The 18,002-nt window shown below is 38.9% G+C and overlaps 1 protein-coding gene across 2 annotated transcripts in view; it reads left to right on the forward strand.

The window, feature by feature from the left end:
• The window catches only part of pcdh11 (protocadherin 11), a 128,187-nt gene that overhangs the window by 70,338 nt on the left and 39,847 nt on the right, over window positions 1–18,002 (forward strand). For both annotated transcript variants that reach the window (XM_069694510.1, XM_069694511.1), the window contains 2 exons: window positions 3,618–3,653; window positions 10,213–10,411. In XM_069694510.1, coding sequence (XP_069550611.1) covers window positions 3,618–3,653; window positions 10,213–10,411 — 235 coding nt within the window. The remainder of the gene's footprint in view (window positions 1–3,617; window positions 3,654–10,212; window positions 10,412–18,002) is intronic.

Genomic DNA, 18,002 nt, shown 5'->3' on the forward strand with positions numbered 1-18,002 from the left:
ACAGGAATTTGAATACATTGAAAAAAATGGATTATCATGATAAAATACTACAGATGCACAGGTTTACACATGTTGAGTTAGCTCATCTTACAAATGTGTATTAAGGAAATGGATAAGTGAACCCAGTGAGACTCCACATGCATGGGGCCCAAATTCTGCTCTGTGCCACTGGCTGGGTGTTCTATGTAGGAACAGAAATATATTTTTATTAATTTAGATTCATTTTTATACTCTAAATGTAAATGTATATGTGCTGCGGGAGACTGATATACCAGCCCATATACGAGCCTAAGCTGAAGGAAAATAGTCTTTTTAATATCCCTCGTATGCACACTGTGGGCTCATTGTCTTTGCACACTGCAGGCCAAGTTTTCACTGTAGATGTAATATTAGCTACCCTCAAGTCACCTACGCACAGCTGGAATGCACTCTTTCTTACCTTCTGTCTATGCCTTTTGATTATTACTCAGTAGCTCTACCTCCGTGGCAACCTGCCATGCCACAGCTCAAACCTTTACTGGTGGAGAGGAGTTGTAGCAGCACTTCAGCATGTCTCCAGTTTGTGCTGGAACTCAGTAGGGTACTGTGGTGTATTCAGCTCACTTACCATATTACAACAGTAGCAGATTTAATCACTGTTTCAAAACATGCCACACAATGCTACAATATGCACCATACAGAATGCTCCTTTCACTCCAACCTACAATAACTTTGTATGCATTGTGCAGACACCGTGTCTCAAAATTGGGATACATTTGGATACAGAGACAGAGCACAATGAGGTCTGGTGGTTTTAATCTATTATTTATCCAATATTTTAATGATCAGAGTGCCTGGGGTGATCAAAGGCTAGGTTCGAGCTCCACTGCCTTTGCTCGCTAAGACATCCCTCTGTACTTTGATGTGGTCCACCAACAAATGCACTTATCTTAAGCATAACTCACTCCCAGGCTTGCATGTGAGAGCTTTGAAACCACTAGTTTCAGAGGCGTACATACAGAGAAGGTCACTGACCATACGTAGGAGGAAAAAAAGAGGACAAAACTCACACATTTATGGTATCGAGATGTACAACTACTATTTTGAGTGTCATCTAAATATGAAACAACCACAGGCCACCTTCTCAGATCCCTCATGTACATTATCATATATTTAATTAGTTGGCAAGGTCTCTAACTTGAAGTGCGTGTCACAAGGTGTTGAATAAAACATGATTTGGAGAAGAAACAACTGCCTGATGGCAGCCTCAAGTAAAATTCTGCCTTAAATGACCAGTCAAAAGATGCAAATGAGTGACTCCTCAGAAAGACCTGACAAATGTTGGTGCTAAATATGCACACACACACACACACACACACACACACACACACACACACACACACACACACACACACACACACACACACACACACACACACACACACACACACACACACACACACACACACACACACACACACACAAAAAGACAAGAAATCCACTGTCTTCTTTAATCACATTTATTTTGAAAATAAAGGTAGTCCTTATCAATTCAGATATTTCTAGCCATAATGTAAATATAATGTAGTGACAGGTACAGTATTAATTATTCTTCAAAGCTATGACAAGCTTATAAGCTGTATTTAGAGATAACCTACAGAGTATCTATATGCAGAGCAGTTTGTTTTACTGTATCTCAGCAGTTCTTGAACAGTGTACCTTTAAACGTGATTATATTTCTGTTTACATTGAGTCCAAAGCTCAATGAGTTTGGTGACTGGGCTTTTCAGAAAATAATGCTATTCCTACCATAAAGCAAGACAGTTCACCTAGTGACAAAAAGAAAGCTGTCAATCCAAAAAACATTTACTGAGCCCACTTTGAAAACTACATCTCTCTTTGTGGAATATGTCATAATATTGTCCTGGACCTTTTATCGGATACCCGTCAAAATCAAATTAGTTTCTGTTTTTGCCATTTGAAGATTGCACAACAAGCTGCAAATAGTACACTCTCCAAATGAAGTTGTTATCACATGTTAGCAAAAATTACTTATTTGCACCTCAAAAAGACACGAGGTAACATTATCATTCATTGGGAGTTATGTTTCCTTCCACATGGTGAATGTGAAGTCTGTTAGCTGTTTTAGTCTCCAAAATCTCCCGAGGGGAAAATCTGCCTCTTTAACAGCTAAATACTATTCTAATCAGCTAGCTGCTAACTTTGTCTGTCTGCCGTGTGCTGTAGATGTTGGGTTTATCTGAGTTTTTTTTTTTTTTTTTAACTAAGTCAGCTGTCTGGTGTTGTTGGCAAAGGAAGAGCTGCAGATGAGTGAGGGAAAAACAGTGAACTTGTGGGCAGCGAAACAAAGAGCTGAAAGAGTGCAGCTTTTACAAACAGGCACAGAACCACCTGTGTGGTAAAAATAACGAATGAAATTATGTGATGCCTCGTTTAACGTAAAGTCTCTGTATTTTTACAATATATTTTTCATATAACATGTTTGATGTGACGTGACTGAAATCAAGATCAGCCATAAGGCAGAGCAGTGATGTAATTTTCTTGAGGGCTAAAAATCACGACAGCATTATTGCAAAATAAATGTCTGAAAATTATAAACTTACAACTTTAGGAGCTTGTTTTTTGAACACCTTAGTTCTTTGTTACACTGTGGCAGTTTAATTTTTACATCAATATCATGCTTGTTTCCACACAAACATATTTATATTTATACATACTGTTTAAAAACTTTTTTTTTTTTTTAGTTGTGCAAGGCAGTAATTTGCCAGAGGTTAGGTGACCTTACATTTTATGATTCAGCTTAGTTGTCCACCATGAGGAACCATTTTGTTTTTGGTGAATGGCTCTGGGTGCGCTGCTCTGTTGCTCAGTCAGAAGCAGCATCCCTCGGTGAACAATTATGGCGGGATAATCTGTTGACATGAACTTGTTTCCTGTTCATTGTTTTACCGTTCCACCCCAGCAGTCCTCTCTGCTTCTCCCCTGTCTAAGTGGCTCCTCACTGCCAGATTTCTTCTATTTTCTTTGCAAATAAAGTCACATACTCAGATTATTATGAGCAGTACAAAGAAAACAAAATTGGTGATTAAAAATTAAATACTCTTATCTCTCTGTGAGTTATCTCAGTCCCCAGAGAGAGGATGCTATTTTGCAGGCTTGCGGGTGTCTTTTGTTCCCAATTTAGAAGCTTGTCGCTGTTTATTGTTAATTTCTGATGCTTCATTTGATATTCTGTTCACTTTCCTCCCTGACATGCAGAGAAAACATCTTTATCAAAGTGTCAGTTGTAAGGTTTGTGTTGTCAGGATGTCAGGTTTGCCCTATTCTTTACATTTGTGGGGAGAGGTTGTGTATTCTGCAGCCCGGTTGCTGCTGAACAAACTCGGCATCTGAGTAAGAAATCAATATGTATTCTAATTCTCAATTCTAACTTAAAAAAGACTTTAAACTCCCAAATCTATAAGGGTTGTCAATTGTGAACTCTGACTGACTCTGAGAAGACTGAAGAGTTCCCAGTGCACGTTCCTTTGTTGGATCAAAATATCTATTTCCTTTGTAAATCCTGTAGAGTTACAGTGAGACAGTGATGTGTAATGACTGTTCTTCTGTCCTTGCAGGAGGCCTGTCTGCTTGGCAAGATAACCTCTGTGAATGTAAGTCTCACGCACTTTCTTCTTGGCTCTTTCTTGCATGTGCACCACCATTAGAGCATGACACTGCATTTGTTTGGTCTCTCACTGTAGTTTACATTAAATTAATCTGCATGTCACCCACACACAGGAAAATCAGCAAAGTTCAATTAACGTTGTCAGTTTAGTTTAACATTTATGACATAGTGCTGATTGACTGTTTGGTGTTTCTTTTATATCAACACTTTACAGTGTAAATATGGTTTCACACAACGTAGCAAAATTTCCCGGCTTGCAGACGTTCAAATTGTATTTGTCTCCGGTCCAGCAGCTGTCCATAAATGTGTACATGACTGTTTCACAGTGGGAAAAAAAATGCTGAATTTATCTAACTCACTAAAAAATTAAATTGTCAACTTTGAGTATAAAAGTATTTATCATTAAGCACAGGTACAAGTCCTGTTTTGTTTACTGTTGATGGTCAAGAGAGTTTGTGTCTCAGTCTAAATAGCAGAGTAGCAAAAACAAAAACAAAACAAAAAAAAGGCTGTAGCTAATATCAAGATTAGGTGTAGCTAATATTCAGTCAGATGCAGCTGATAATGGTGTGAAATCCCAATAAGAATGGTTACGATGAAATATCTGCATCAAAATATAACGTTAATGATCCGAATTAATCTTTTTTGTAATAGAGGTGCAAAAAGAATAGCATCCGTCTGTGGCTGATTTTCATGCAGCTTTGTTGCATGGGGAAGGTGGGTTCACCCAATTAACACTCGCAGTGTCACTGCCAGGAAAGTCATTTTGCTAACACTGTCAGATTTAGCTGACAAAAAAAACAACTCTGATTTAACACCAGCTGCGTGTTGACAGACAGTTAAGTCAAACATATCTTACAAAAAAACAGAGTAAAATGAATTCCATAGAGGGTGAGATTTGTGAGGATCTCGGCATACTAGAAATGTTACTCTCCTCAATTTGAGAGGTATGATATTTCACACTATAAATATGCATGTTGTTGCTGCCATTTGAAAACCTCAAAACCACAGTTGGATTTAATCCAAACCACTTTGAGGATGCAAGGTTTCCGTCCAATGCCTGATCCCTGCATTATGACTCCACAGCTTTATCTGTGTTATAACTATATTCTTGCAAGAATATGACTAAGTTGTGGGTGATTTCTTTTTAAGAACTGCATTATTGGAAAAGCAGAAATGTGTTTTCAACATTAAATGCAGTAAAATATGAATACTTCTTCTCATGCTTCTAAATATTGTATTTTTTCTTGAGAAAAGATATTAACAATGTTAAGGATTCTGAGAAAAAAAATTCTGCACAGAATAATTTGTGTTCACTTCTGACTGAAGAGTTGTTTGGAGTACATAACCACAATTTTCAAATATTGCTAAAGATTTCTTAAATTATTCAACGCATGTTTAAGAATCATGTGATTGTCATTATTAACTGTTGATTGTCTATACTGACGCTATCATATTTGTAACTTTTGACTACATTTTGTTAAATTTTTGTAGCGCTGGAATAAGTTTTATCATAAACCTGGACTGGGTACATCACTTGGTTTGTCATAGTTAATGTTGCACAGAGAATACCATCACAGCAGATGACTCAATAACAGATCAAATTTATAAAAATTCATTTGATTCGTCAAAATCACCCAGTAATTTCCCACCCACTTGCTAGAATCACCTCCTTCTTGTATGTTCTTGCTAACTCATCATCTCCCAAGCAGACGCATATCACTTCGCACATAATAGGCTGCACTAGCACAGTATAAAAAAAAAAATCCCACAAAATATAATCACCAACAGATTTTTGTGGATGTTGTACGATGATCCCGACATCAAGCAGAATAGGGACATGTGGGGCATGTTGCCACTGCTGTGTTGCTGTTTTTTTTCCCTTCCTCTCTCTACGTAAGACATGTGCAACATGACAAATCACCATCTCCTCCGAACAGATTTATGCAGGTCTAGGTGTGCCCGCAAGCTGATCCTTATCTGAAATGGCAGAGCCAATCTCCCCTGATTCACTCCTAAGTGGTCGCTGTTTATCACTCAAAGTGAGGTGGTTGTCAGCCAAGTCCTTCTCTGTGCAGCACTGACTTCTTTGCTATTTTCAAAGAATGGTAGTTTGGGGGGGGGGGACTATATATTATAATAAAACTGAAAGAGCTGCAGTCCACCAAAGGATGAGGTGGCAGTCACTTGGCCTCCCCTCGTCTGTATCTAAATATAACGGACTTCTAATCCAGTAACACGTGAATCCAGCCCCATCTGGGTGGTTACCAGAGGGAGGGTTTGGGATTTTCTGGCTTGTTATACAGCAGAACTTGGCATGCATCTCTCCTGTTCATTTTATCTCTGTGTACATACTTCTCAAGGCAGTGTTTTATCTGGCTGAACGGGCTTTGTTTGGTCTTGATATCTCTTACCGCAGCTTGTCTTTGCTTTATGGATTTCTGGCAGCTTCTTTAAATAAGTGATCATGCTTAGCAAAACACTCACCTTGACTCCTCTGTGGATGTTTGTATTTGTTTTCCATGTTTGTCTTTCGACATTAAAGTTTTATTCACATTAGTCATTACCAGAGAGAGCAGAACTCTTATTTATTTAAGGCCCATTAATGGTAATTAATTGTAATTAATATTGTAGGCCTAAACGACTTAGTATTGAGTACAATGTGAAATCAAATTAGGCTTTTTTTAGCATCTGGCAGCATGGGCCTGAAAAAAGCAGCAGTTGAAAAAATGAATACACTCCCTTGTGCAAAATGCTTATGTCCTAATTGTCAAGGGCAGCTGTTTGTTCTAATAGATTCTGGATGCCATTGTTGGAGCAAGTTTCCAATAATTAGAATCATGTGGAGACGAAGCGTGCTTTTTGTAGTGCTGCCAACCCTCCGTAAGTGGGCTCTTTCTTTTGCTGGAACCTGGACACTGCTTTAGCGCGCATCCTCCAGTAATTTGAGAAACAGCTGCCAATGCTGGTTGAGAACAAGTAGATATTTAGAACTACTTGAAAGCGTGGGCAAACATGGCACACAGAGCTGTACCGTTTTGCCAACAAGGTATTTGTCTCCTCTCTGTCTTAGAAAATGAATAAAACCATGAGAAGTTTTTTGAGAAAATGATAAGTTTTGTAGAACTTTATATTTCTGCCATAATGTGCCAGCAGAACACATCACACCACAGCCAGTAAAAACATCATTCATTTTTTGGACTCCTAAATAATTTATTCTTGTGAGGCTAAGAAATTAATGCAGCGCATGTATCTGAACAAACACCTTTTTCTCCTTCATTTTCCAGATACAAAAAAAACAGCAACAACAATCTTTTGTTTCAGAGTTGTTCTCGCACAAGAGTTGAAAGCTGCGTTTGTTTTTCTGTTTGTTTCTTTGACTGCATGCCCTCTCTTTTTCCTCCTCATTTCTCATCTGACTTTTTCTTACGAGAATGCACTCGCACACACACACACACACACACACACACACACACACAATTCGTGGCCTCAGGATCTGGATGAATCAAGTAAATAGAATATTTAGCTAGCTGTTTCAACATCACAGCATTGAAAACTACTCAGTTCTGCTTTCAGGGTGCTAATTGTGTGGATTTAGGTTAGTCTACCCTCTGATAGTTTTTAAATGAAACTTTTTGTGCACTTGATTTTTAGCAGTTTGTCCTTCATTAGAGCCAGAGTTTATTTTACTCTCCCCTTTCTCCTTTATTTTCCGAGCCTTATTTAGTCTTATCGAAGAAAAATAAATGCTTTATCTATGCTCTGTAGTGGCAAAGGAAAAACATGTGTGCACAGAGACATCACCTCCTCCTGAGCTTAAAGGAGCATGTGTTAATGATGTTTTTAATTCAGGACTTGCATATTGATTGTGTTGCTATAGCAATGCACAAATTCAAAATATCCGTTTATGCACCAGTTGTATTTGCTCTGGGAAAAAAAAAGAAAAATCTTATCAGTTTGAATAATGGGATGAATAAAATTCACCGCAATAACCGCAGCTGAGGGCGTAATTATATTTTATGCCTTTTATGCCTCTATACAGTGTAATGCAGTATGATGTTACTCAGGGAGTCATGTGAAGACATAAATTCAAGCCACAAGTCTATATTACTGCGACAGTGCTCTGTTTTACCTGAAAGCCAAGTCAGATTTCCTCATTTTTCTTTTTGTCAAATTCAAAAGAAAAGATATAAAACAAAAATGAAAGCAAAAGCTGGAATCAGTGGTGTCTGCAGATTGCCCAGTGTTTCTCACAATATGAACGGTTGTAACTGTGGCATGATTTCTGCAGTTGTTAAAATGTTAACAGACATCGCTACATCGGTTGTGTTTTCTTCTTTAGCTCAAAAAGCAAAAGTCGCCAAATGAACTTCTGTAAACCTCCAGAGAAATCAAAGAGGCTTGCGCTGTTCAGAAGAGAATGCCCACATACCTGTGATGCTCAAGACTTTACAAATCAAAGTCCCTACCTCCACACATATTTCCATTTTTTTGTGTCTAAATTGGGTGAGAGGGAAAACTGGGACATAGTTCAACCTGTTAATACACATCCCATCTGCTATCAGGATGTGTATTGGAGAAGTCTCAATTATAAATCTAGCAGTTACTTTATTATCTGAAAAGTAATTCACTAAACTCAAGAGAGCAGACATTTTGGGTTATGAGGTCACTGTCTCAATTAGTCCCTCTAATGACAAGATGCAGTTTGAATTTTTTTTTTTTACTATTGAAAGCAGGCAACGATGATGAATGCAGTGCTTGGCATGCAACACTTAATACATTTAGGAAAAGATTTCCCTTGTAAATGTCATCTCACTGTTTTCTTTCTCCCATGAACGAGCATTGCTGTCACCACTCATGATGATGTTAAGTCAGTGGTGGCGTGCCACGACTTTTTCCAGGAATAAAGAAAATACATAAAGGATGCTTTGTTTAATACAGAGCTGCATGCATCCCTGAACAGCAGACTTTTCAAAGCTGGGATTTGAAATGTTTCTCTCTCGTAACCAGTAAATGAGTCAATGTTTTTTTTAAGGAAAACAGCAAAAAGGCAGCGCAACAGCAACTGGGGTCAGAGGTCACGCTTTGAATTGATGATTACATCGGTTTAGTGACTCACTAAGGCTTCTTATAAGGTTGGTCCATTCATCCAAAGAAGAAGAAATAACAACCACCAACCAAAAAAAAAAAAAAACACCAAAAAATGAAATAAATAAAAAGGAACATTTTTCCTCCCTTAGCTGTTGTCTTATAACCCTGCAGATAGTTTTGGTTTTATGTGCCAATATTTTGAGATATCTGTCTCTGAGATTTCTGTCCTCACTTCAGTACAGCAGAGGTAAAAGGAATTTTGATTGTGGTGCTGAATGCTTCGATACATTTTAAAAGATTCAACAAGAATGTTTCTCTACAGAAGAAATGTCCAATTTTCATTGGAACTACTTTACTGAAAACATAGTCCTGCTCTTTGTATGCTACAGATTATCAAGAACAGGTAGCACTTGTTCTGGAACAAAACATCACTGCTGATATGTTGGTAACGCTTTAGATTACAGCCTATAACGTACAGTGTAATTATTCCAAATTCATAGTTTTTACTAATAGTGTGCCAATACAGTACTTATCAATCCATGCTTGTGCATATAAGTTTAGGGAACAAAAGTAAAACAATCACTACCTTCTGCAGCCTGCACATATTATCCAGGCACCACTTGGTTGTACCCAACCTGTAATTATAGAGAAAATGCGGGAGCATGTTCAATTTGTGTTCTGTTGAGATGGAAAGGAAAGATGGACACAAATATGAGGCTCAAAAAAGGAAAGCTTATTTTCCACTGTAATTCAAACTGTTGCCTATATATATATATTTTTTTAATCCAAGAATTCGGTTTCTAGTCCTCTCCACATGGGGCGGAGGCAGGACTCTCAGAGGTGAATGCATCAAAACCCAGACAATTATAGTTAATGCACACAGCAAATTATGACCACTCACGGATGAAACAGATAACACGTGCCAGGGTTTGCGATAAATTAGACGATAGGTGAACAGTGGGCTGTAACGTGGGAGAAATGAGCAGATGTAAAAACATGAGAGACGTTGACAAAGGCCAGATTCTCAGGATCAGACAAATCGGTCAGTGCATCTTCAAAACAAGGCAAGGCTCTGGTGTGGCGCTCTTGTTCAGCAGTCGTGAGTACTTGAAGATGGACAAACCATAAGATAGCAGCAGGGATTTATATAAAAACGCTGATCCAGGACTTTATCCCTTATCATTTAAAGGATGTAAAGGATCTGCGGCCAAAGTCTATCTTTAGAATCAGAGCAGCTTCATGTTTTAGGGCCCCGAGACAAACATGCCTCCGATCGCCTCTTAATTGCATGATCCCACCGGTATTTGGGCCTCACTCATCCATACTATACTGCTGTAGTTGCTCATTAATGTTTTTTTTTGTTTAGTTTTTGTTTTTTTTAAATCATTTTGGTCTTATTAAAAAGGACAAAGGAGTTTATCATAAAACATGTCCTGTCTGTTGGTGTGCTTCAGACCCAACGCCGCGTGACATTCCATCTTCCAGACGGTTCCCAGGAGAGCTGCAGTGACAGCGGGCTGGGAGACCCGGAGCCAAGCAGCACAGCCAGTACCACCCAGCCTCTTCCCCTCAGCTTCCCCCAGGAGGAGTACTATGAGCAAACATCGCCCAACAGTCGCACCGAGGGAGACGGAAACTCAGACCCTGAATCCAGTGAGTAGTGACTTCTGCTATATTCAGCCGGCAGGCGAATTTTGTTATTTGATCGGTTTCATTTTTTTATTATTATTATTTCTGAGGCTGACAAAGGAATTTACAAGTGGCCATCTGTGGTTTTAGACAGTAAAATTATTTACTGACATTACAGCTGTGATTATAATTGTAACAACACAGCACTTAACAAGCAGCCATTCTCTAGCAAATAACTAGAAACAAGCTGGTCACGGATAAAATTGTGTTTTCCATACATGCTGCTTTTGTGAGATACTTCTTTAAACAAGTCAGACGACTATTTTGATGTACACAAAATCAGCTAAGAAGGAGGGCTGCACTGCTGAGAGAGAAATAAAGTATTTTTCAATGTGCTGTGTTTTTTGGATTGAGATTAAACCAAAAATAATTTCAAATATGCAAATAAATTGGTTTGATCAAAACAAACAGGGAATGTGGAATAATGTAATCTGCCCAATAGCGCATTTATTATTGAGAATTAATTTTGTAAGGCTGAATTTTGTAAATGCTGTCCGGTACCGAGCTCAACATTGGGGAAATTATACCTCTGAAGTCAGAAATGTTGCGAATAAAAAAAAAATAAAAAAAAGATTTACAGGACAGCTGTCACTGCATGGCTTACTGCCCAATGATGTTCTCCATAAAAACCTCCATTGAATGCAGCGATACGCAGCTCCTTCCTCATGCATATACAACATTTTGTTTTTTAAATCATTGCTCAAATGACTTGCTGAAGGAATGCTTAAGACACAGCACAGAAGACTGTGGTTTTTTTTCCATTAGTGGCGAGCGTAGCTCCAAAATACCGGCATACCAGTGATGCTGCTGAAATGGTTTTGCTCCACTATAACATGAACAAGGCTATTCTAGGTCCCCTATCAATGTGTCCATGTCATGTTCCACCTTCCCCCCACCTTCAAAGTGGATCTTCTAGTACTGTTGAATCAGATTTGATTTTCTAGAGGTAACCCCGCATCATATATTGCATATAGGATCGAGGCTCAGATCGGAGCAGACCATCACTCCTTCTGTGGCCCGTGTGAATCATTGCCTTAGACACTGGTTACCTGTCAAAAACAGGAATGTTTTTTTTTTTCTTCTTTCTATGAAGCAGAGAAAATTCACAGGACATGGGATAATAGATTGATTTGCATACACCTACGTGCATTATAGCCATTGTGTCATGGCTGTAAGAGAGACAACAGTCCTTGGTGCCTCCCTGGCAGCTGGGCTGACAGGTCCCAGGCTGGGGTGTCCAAATGAGTGTGACTGTGAATGCTTTGGTTAGACATTAGACAAAATGGGTGACATCCTGGTGATAGCTTTCTGTGCATTTACACGTGGAGGTCCGCCCCTTTTGTATTTTAATATTTATTTATTTTTGGGATGTTTCAAGTTTTCATGCTTTTCTTTGACAAAATAGATTTTTATACAACCACCTCCATATTCCCCTCCTTACACACACTCTCTCTCACACAGTCCCTCTCTCTCTCTCTCACACACACACACACACACACACACACACACACACACACACACACACACACACACACACACACACACACACACACACACACACACACACACACACACACACACACACACACACACACACACACACACACACACACACACGTCTATGCACATGCAAGCATGTGTACAAACACACACACACCTCTGATGATCAAACCACTCCTTCCCCAGCTGTTCTCTAATGTATTCACCATGGTGACAGCAGTGATTCATATATGTGATTCATTCATATAGAGAAGCAATTGCTCATCATTTCATTAATATTCAGAGGCATAAACATCTCATACTTCATAAACTTACTCAAATACTGCACTTATTACCCACTTTGCTCTCCCTCTGGGGTAATATTTGTTGAAGTGCATTAGTTTTAGACATAATACTATGCTAATGTAATAAATGCATGTGTACTTTTACAAATTGCTGCATTAAAAATCACAGCAGAGTCTGTGTAATACCAGAGTTTAATATTAATAGTTGGATATTAGAAGAACCATTTTTAGTTATTTGACCGCAGAGGCCATCCTCAGTTGTCACCTTATCACATCAAATTATATTAAAGTCAATGTAGCTCTAACATATAGACTGTGAAAGCAGGCTAAAGCAGACAAGTCTTGATCGTATTCAGTGGTAGTGTACACATAATATGAAAAATGATTTGATAAATATGTAAACTCATACTTAGTGATTCAGTAGGACTTTGCAGCTTTTAGATAAAAAAATGTCTTGCCTCGAAAGGCTTCAGTAAAATACTGGAAATTCTTGTATCACTCTAATAAATATCTTTCACGGACCACACATTCCAGCCTAAAACCAAGAAAGTTTTTACTGATTTAACACATGCCTGCACAAACACTTGCACATCATTTCGAGACAGAGAAGTCATCTGACTAATCGAGCTCCATTTTCTCCTTCCAGAAGTTAAGTCAGATAAACTCTGACTCTGTGCTACTCGGTTCAAAAAGAGAGGCCCCTGCGCACATTGACGGTCTCAGAGATGAGTGCGTTGGTGACAGAGGGGGGCCTAAGATGGATTAGATATGGTTTTATCAATGAGCACCAGGCTGGCATGGCGGTGGCAATCTCTTATCATGTCGTCTCAATTTGTAAAGCAGAAAGAACAAGGAAAAGTGGAAAGAGGGGAGAGGAGATGGAATGACTCCAAGTGACGAGAGAGAAACAGTGCTAAGAGATTGGATGAACCAAGAAAAGGCAGAAAAAGGGAAATTCAGGAGTCAAAAGCGATATTGTTTCGTAAATGTGCTTCAGCAAGGGCCTGAATGTCAACTTGCACTGAATAATTGTCTGTGCCAAAGGCAAGCCGTGTGGCCTTCTTATGACAATGAATTTCTCAACTCCTCTTTAAACCTGCATCTTTATTAGACCACCCTCTCTTGAAATAAAGTTCATATGACATTTTATGTTTCTATTATTTATGAGTTAGGCGGCTGTTCATTTTATGGGATCTTGCCTCCCCCTCCAGGCTTACTTCACCACCCCTCCATCAGTCTTATGCTGTCGCCTCTCTTGTCACACAATGTTCCAAAGGTTTAGATAGTTCCATCTCTTTCTCTACAAATAGATAAAAGGATGAACATTTATATCATTAGCATGTGGATTTTTACGTCTAACCTGGATACAATTGACAGGTGGTTATTACCAAACAACACATCAAGAACATTTAAGCATGATTCAACAAATCAGAAGTGTCACACTGAATTTCTACAGTGAATGAAATATACAAGGATATATTGCTGATGTTTATAACACAAACTAAGTTCATCAAAGGGGGAGAACCATTTCAACTACTGCAGTAACAAGGCTGGTTAACCTAGTATATGGCTGAACCATGTATGAGTGCTTTTTGAAAAGAGGGCTTTGAAATTGAAATAGATACAAGAGGTATTGACAAGTTTTTTCATGTGACATCATCATATGAATCAGGTAGGCAAGTAAGACCAAGGACAGTCAAGCGACACATAGCGCGCCCTGGGAAATGCAGTTTATTTAACGCCATTATGAATCACCCAGAGAACCTGATATGGAGAGGGCAGAAAGAAGAAGCGGCAGCTTGTGAGAGTGTCGGCCTGCAAAAAAAAGTCACGGTACACTAAAGAATGAAATGTAAAAAGTGCTGGTACCGCACACCCCTGCTTGGCAGCCAAATTCTAGCACTGACTACTTCAAAATATAATAAACAGAAGTGCATAATGTAATGCAATCTAAGCAGGCACTCTTTCTTTTAGTGATTTGTCTGTGGGATCCTTGGTTTCCAGACAGTTTTACAGAGGTTTAGTATCTGGGCAGCTGCTGGGACAGCCTTTTCCTGGAATCGCTGAGAGCACTTAATATACAGGGAATACTAAAAGTATCCAGTTGATGAAAATATAATTATTGACCCATCTTGGCTCAGAAATTTGCATCCGGCAGATTTGTTGTCATTCCGTTTCATGGTAATGACCATTGGCATGGTTCAGGGTGACATGACTGCCCTTGTGATAAGTTAAGGCAGTGAATGATGTTTTCTTTATTTTTATGTGTTTCTTGATTTTGGACAGCCTCCGTTGTTTAGTCCATGTTGTCCTAATCATGTCCTGAAAGGCTTTTGCGGAATGATGAGAATCATCATGTCACGAACAACGATCAGTGCTAAGCCCGTAGACAAAGTGCAGCAAAGTGGGAGCAAATCCCTGGGTCTAAATCCTTCGCATTTTTCAAACAATACACAATTTTGTCCTCTGGATGATTTGTAATATACTTATTTCTTTCTCCTGTTGTTGAAGTTGAGGGATTTAGGAGCTTGTGCTTTTGCCCACTTACAAGCAGCTCACTGAAGGCAGTTCCGACGTAGTGTCTTAGTCTCTGGAAGAGACATTAAAAAGCTGTACAGTATAGTACCGTATCTTAATCTGTGGCATATGGCTTTCAAATGACCAGCTTACACCTTGTCTGTCTAAGATCTAAGTCTGCTATTAAAATAAGCCAATCCTTTTTAAATACTGCAAGTGGAATAGGATTATAGTTTTAAATGTTCTGCGTAATGTATTGTAAATCTACAGACTTTTTACAAAGGAGAATTGCTTCATCAAATAGGAGATTTAAATCTATATGTTATGTTTGATATTTACATTATGTTTCGCTTTGGGCCCTTTTGTGTCTTTTATAGCACATTATACAATGCCTGATACCAGCAGACAAATAATCTGATTATAGGCTTGCTGAGCTCATACTTTCAGGGGGTTACACTTGCAACTCTTTGATTTCTGTAGGTCCAAGATTTTCATAATGGCTCTCAGACTGAATTTCCAGTTGGCTGATTTACAACTGCCCTTTTCTTGTCTTTGGAAAAGGCCACTTGACTTGATCTAGTGTGCCAAACACGTTGGTGCCACTTGAATTTTTAATACTTCTCTAACCTTCGACTCTACCCAGTATGTCTGGCCACCAATTCAAAGCTTGCATCGAGATTGGAATTCAACTGTCTAGACACAATCTGCCAACGAATAAAGGGATTTTACAAGAGAAAAAAAAAAAAGGTTGTTAGTTGTGGTTGGAAGGGGGAAAAAAAAAACATGTGACCCTATATGTTATCGTACATGCCAGCAGTTTTGCACATCATTATGTGGCGGCAACAAAGTTACAGTGTTCAGTACAGTTAGCCGCATTAATTATTCATATGAGTCCAATCTCAGTTTCACTTTGAGGATTCTCGTATGCAATTAGAAGTAATGAATGTGCTTCTTAATTACATTCATTTGTGCAAATTTCCATTCCCTATTGAATTTTTCTGTGGAAACATTGTGACACTGACCAATGGCATATCATTTGCAATGTGACTAAATCCATTCAGCATAGAACAATTAGCTGTAATTAGTGTTACAATGTCATCAGCGACCAGGGGGAAAGACTAAGCTGACATGCAAGGGAGAAGAAGACCCTTGTTCAGAGAGTTAAAAGTCCAATATTGTAGCAAGATCCAGATAATTGGCTGACCACAGGTTAGTGAGATGATGAACTGTTGTAAGACTGTTAGCCTCCCCCCCCCCCCTCCCTCACCCCCAACTTCTATTCATGCAAGGTTGGCTGAGCAGGCATTCTCTTTGATTGCAATGCCCTTCCTTACATTTACACACTTAGCTGCCAGTGCAACCTTTTACTTTTGCCAGCCCATCTCATCATCTGCCGCTGACAAATGAGCAGCTTCACTGGGGTAATTAAGAATGAAGTGCCTTGCTTAAGGGTACATGGCTGGTGGTTGAAAGATGGGAGACAGGATTCTTCATTTATTTCACATCATGACCTTACATATTGTCATGTTATCAGAGTTATTCTGGAAGTGGTGTGTATATTTAATTCATGCTGCACATGAAATGGTAATACAGGCTATTCCTTTTCTTGCAGTTATCTCACAATCTACAAGATAACTTCTTAAAACTAGCGTTTTTTTCACATCATTTGCAGCAGTTTGCTTCCCGCTATATATTCTCCTTCATATAAATAAATAAAAGCCTTTGTGCCTTGTGGCTCCCAGAACTTTTTACAGCTGCCCCAGTGGGCCTGCAACGGAGCTAAATGAAGCAACAGTGAATATTAACCTACATAGATTGGACCTTTCCTTTTAAAATGATTTTAGATTTTGAGTATATATATATATATATATTTTTTTTTTTCCCCCCTTCTTATTTTAACTGCTGGGGGTCTACAGCTCAGTGAGAAGGGGATTTAAACGGACTCATCGGTATCTTTCTCAACCGATTGGGATTTGGTGGAAGTGCACAGTTCTCAGAGGTGAGGTGGAGGGGAACCCTTGTTTTATCTGGTTCAAATGCCACACCAGTTGTCTCGGAGAGAGAGACGAACTATTGATTTGGAGGAGTCAACTCAAGCCTGCAGAAATCTCTCCACCCTCCTTCAAACGACTAAAAAGTGTCATGTTAGAAACCTCCTTTTTCCAGAGTATTAGGGCCTTGTCTTTGTTGCCCTGCCAAAGCCCTCTGTGAAGCTAAGATGGGGGCTTTCTGGTGCAATCATCCACTTCTCAGCAGGACAAGACGGAAAAGATATTAAACGATTTTGGGGACAATCAGTGCATGACATTTATGGGTTTTATACCAGTGAAATTGCTTCACAATGTAAAGGTAAACAAAAAATATGTTGGAAGTTCAGTATATTATCAAAATGCTAAGACCTGACTTACAAATTGTACACGTGCTAATTTGACTTCGAACAGACATTTACAAATTAACCTTTTTTAAATTAGTAATATTTTTTTTATTAATTTGACTATTTTAGGGAATTAAATAACTTTTTTAATGACAAACATGTTGTTGTCGATGGATCCTTTAATACTTTTACTTTTTTATGAATAATGCTCTGGTGTGCCCAGAGAGATATGATTTTAATGGTCAGAGTTTATCTTGATTGTTTTTGGAAGAAAAACAGAAACGTTGGCTGGACACACCACATTTTGACTGTCCAAAAAGTTGCTGCATCAAATTCACACAGAGGCCCCGTGACATGAGTGGGCTCCTCAAAGATCCGTACAATTAAAATACTCAATCCGAAGTTGTTAACACGTTCAGTGAGTCTTGTGTCTGGTTTGGGAAGGGATCAATAGCTGCCAAGTTTGATCGTATTTCTGGACAATGTATTCTGAACTCGGTAGGGCTAGAGAGAGACTTCAAACAAGGATAGAGGCTCAAAGGCCCCAGCCAGCAATTCACTTTGTTCCATCTCACTGACTCTTGTGATTTCTAAACTGGGATATGGCTCGGACTGCATGTTAAACCTGTGAAATGTTAGGTTTCAGAGAGGTGAGCGATTTGAGTCCTTGATTCAATCTAGCTGATTTGATCTCAGTAACATCAAACATGAATGCTTAAAAACAACAACAACACACCTGAAATCTAAAATGGGCAAGCTATTTATCGGATGCTAATGCCGTTTTTGGCATATGGTTCAAAAAGGCCTGTTTTTACTTGTATTTTGTTTAATCTGGTTGAAACCAAACAGCAAGTAAACACTGCCTTGAGCCTCTGGTCAA

This window comes from Brachyistius frenatus, unplaced genomic scaffold, assembly GCF_029030835.1.
Source record: "Brachyistius frenatus isolate BFR_SWC_R1_liver_20210118 unplaced genomic scaffold, ASM2903083v1 Contig_17, whole genome shotgun sequence".
NCBI classification, from domain to species: Eukaryota; Metazoa; Chordata; class Actinopteri; family Embiotocidae; genus Brachyistius; species Brachyistius frenatus.